General features: G+C 52.9%; 1 protein-coding gene across 1 annotated transcript in view; it reads left to right on the plus strand.

Annotated features, from left to right (window-relative positions):
* Positions 1 to 1459, plus strand: part of LOC308375730 (membrane-associated phosphatidylinositol transfer protein 2-like) — a gene marked incomplete at both ends in the record, with an annotated part of 62490 nt that extends 61031 nt beyond the window's left edge. The window contains 1 exon segment of the mRNA XM_080851909.1: positions 1019 to 1459. Within this exon segment, the coding sequence (XP_080708035.1) occupies positions 1019 to 1459 (441 nt within the window).
* Between the last annotated feature and the right edge of the window lie 1630 nt (positions 1460 to 3089).

Below are 3089 nucleotides of genomic sequence, written 5' to 3' on the forward strand. Positions count from 1 at the left end.
TCTTAAAAAACTGTTGTTTTCGAACATTCTTTTAAGATAGCGTGTATGACAACATGTGACGTTGGTAAGCTGAAAGAACGTTAAGCTATCTGACGTAGGCTAACGTGTTAATGTTAGAAAGTTAGCTGACTGACGACTCGCAAATCACATCAACCATTATTGCTGGTTACAATAATGGTGTTATCGGATAGTGCAGTGTATTTTACTAAGTAACACAACCTTCATCGGAAATTGGTCCGCCATCTTTGTTTACAATTTGCAGTTGCCGGAGGGACTTGGCGCACAGCTTTATGGGTAATAGGACGCATCAAGGCTGCACCGATGGTACCTTGAAAAATTACCGTTATGCTGCGATTTTAAGGTATCTTACAAACTCGGAAGAGTCCTTCCTTGTTTAAGAGAGGGAAGGTAGTAAGACAGAATTTTAAGAGTTTTCAAACTTTCAAACTCATATCAATTAGGATTGGCATTTAGGTGACACACTCTGAAGAAACCAACTCATACCAATTAGCATTAGGAACAGCATTGAGTGCATTGGGATTAGCATTGGGATTAGCATGGGGATTAGCATTGGGATTAGCATTGAGTGCATTGGGATTAGTATTGAGATTAGCATTGGGATTAGCATTGGGATAAGCATTGGGATTAGCAATGGGATAAGTATTGGGATTAGCATTGGGATAAGTATTGGGATTAGCATTGGGATTAGCATTGGGATAAGTATTGGGATTAGCATTGGGATAAGTATTGGGATTAGCATTGGGATTAGCATTGGGATTAGCATTGGGATAAGTATTGGGATTAGCATTGGGATTAGCATTGGGATAAGTATTGGGATTAGCATTGGGATTAGTATTGGGATTAGCATTGGGATTAGCATTGAGTGCATTGGGATTAGCATTGGGATTAGCATTGAGTGCATTGTTTTCAGCATAAAAGGCCTAATCCTAAAAGCTCCCTCTATTTCTCCCTCTCATCCTTTTTTTCCTTTCTTCTTCTTCCTCTCCGTCTCTCTCAGTTCATCTCGGACGGCTACGCGGCCCACCTGTCTCTGCTGGAGAACACGCAGCGTGCCCGGCCCGCCAAGTCCAGCAGCTCCCGCATGGTGCTGCGCAAACCCAGCTTCGGGTTGGGCACCAGCGGCGAGTTCCTGCGCAAGAGCAACCACCTGCTGCGTACCATCTCCTCCCAGCCCGGCCCCAGCGCCACCCCAGGGCCCGGTGCCACCCCCGGTGCCAACGCCAGCGCCAGCGCCACCTCCCAGGGCCACGGGCGGCCGGAGCGCACCAAGAGTCAGTCGGACGGGCACCACCACGAGCGGGCGGAGCGGGCACAGGCCCAGCGCAGCCTGAGTCTGGCCGCGGGGTGCTGGGGGCGGGGTGGTGGTGGTGGTGGTGGTGGTGGGGGCAGCGCCAAGCACGACAAGCTGGACCCCGCTGCCTTCCACCCGAAGAACTAGCGGGAGCGTAGAAGAGTGAGAGGGAGAGAGGGAGAGAGGGAGGGAGAGAGGGAGGGAGAGTGAGAGAGAGAGAGAGAGAGAGGGAAGGAAAAGAGAGTGAGAGAGAGGGAGAGAGAAAGAGAGGGAAGGAAAAGAGAGTGAGAGAGGGAGAGAGGGAAGGAAAAGAGAGAGAGAGAGGGAGAGAGAAAGAGAGGGAAGGAGAGAGTGAGGGAGAGTGAGAGAGAGAGAGGGAGAGGGAGAGAGAGAGGGAGAGAGAGAGAGAGAGAGAGAGAGAAAGAGAGGGAGGGAGAGAGTGAGGGAGAGTGAGAGAGAGAGAGGGAGAGGGAGAGAGAGAGGGAGAGAGAGAGAGAGAGAGAGGGAAGGAAAAGAGAGTGAGAGAGAGGGAGAGAGAAAGAGAGGGAGAGAGGGAGAGAGAGGGAGGAAAGGAAAAAAGAGAGAAATGGAGGGAGAGAGGGAAGGGACAGAGAGGGAGAGAAAATATGCAATGAAAGGAAGTCTGGAGAGCAAGTGAGGGAGAGAGAGGAACAGGAAATTGAGGGAATGATTGATCATGGGACTGTCTGTGCTACTGCAACCTCTCTAGACAGCTGTTCCCTCCATCCACCATCACACCCCCGGAGGACAGTCTGTGCTACTGCAACAACCTCTCCAGACAGCTATTCCCTCCATCCACCATCACACCCCCGGAGGACAGTCTGTGCTACTGCAACAACCTCTCCAGACAGCTATTCCCTCCATCCACCATCACACCCCCGGAGGACAGTCTGTGCTACTGCAACAACCTCTCCAGACAGCTGTTCCCTCCATCCACCATCACACCCCCGGAGGACAGTCTGTGCTGCTGCAACAACCTCTCCAGACAGCTGTTCCCTCCATCCACCACCACACCCCCGGAGGGCAGTCTGTGCTACTGCAACAACCTCTCCAGACAGCTGTTCCCTCCATCCACCATCACACCCCCGGAGGACAGTCTGTGCTACTGCAACAACCTCTCCAGACAGCTGTTCCCTCCATCCACCACCACACCCCCGGAGGACAGTCTGTGCTACTGCAACAACCTCTCCAGACAGCTGTTCCCTCCATCCACCACCACACCCCCGGAGGACAGTCTGTGCTACTGCAACAACCTCTCCAGACAGCTGTTCCCTCCATCCACCACCACACCCCCGGAGGACAGTCTGTGCTACTGCAACAACCTCTCCAGACAGCTGTTCCCTCCATCCACCATCACACCTCCGGAGGACAGTCTGTGCTACTGCAACAACCTCTCCAGACAGCTGTTCCCTCCATCCACCACCACACCCCCGGAGGACAGTCTGTGCTACTGCAACAACCTCTCCAGACAGCTGTTCCCTCCATCCACCACCACACCCCCGGAGGACAGTCTGTGCTACTGCAACAACCTCTCCAGACAGCTGTTCCCTCCATCCACCATCACAACCCCGGAGTCCATGTCTCGCTGTCTCACGAGACGCTCATGTCTCGCTGTCTCACGAGACGAGCTCAAGTGGCTCCAGCACAAAACTCACGGGACGTCCCAGACCGCCAGGTCACGGGAGAAAGCACGTCTGAATTACATCTCATTAGTGGCACTTAGTGAAATCAGACGCGTGTGACTGCTCCACACACA

The sequence above is a fragment of the Sprattus sprattus genome (assembly GCF_963457725.1).
Source record: "Sprattus sprattus genome assembly, chromosome: 15".
Taxonomy (NCBI): Eukaryota; Metazoa; Chordata; class Actinopteri; order Clupeiformes; family Clupeidae; genus Sprattus; species Sprattus sprattus.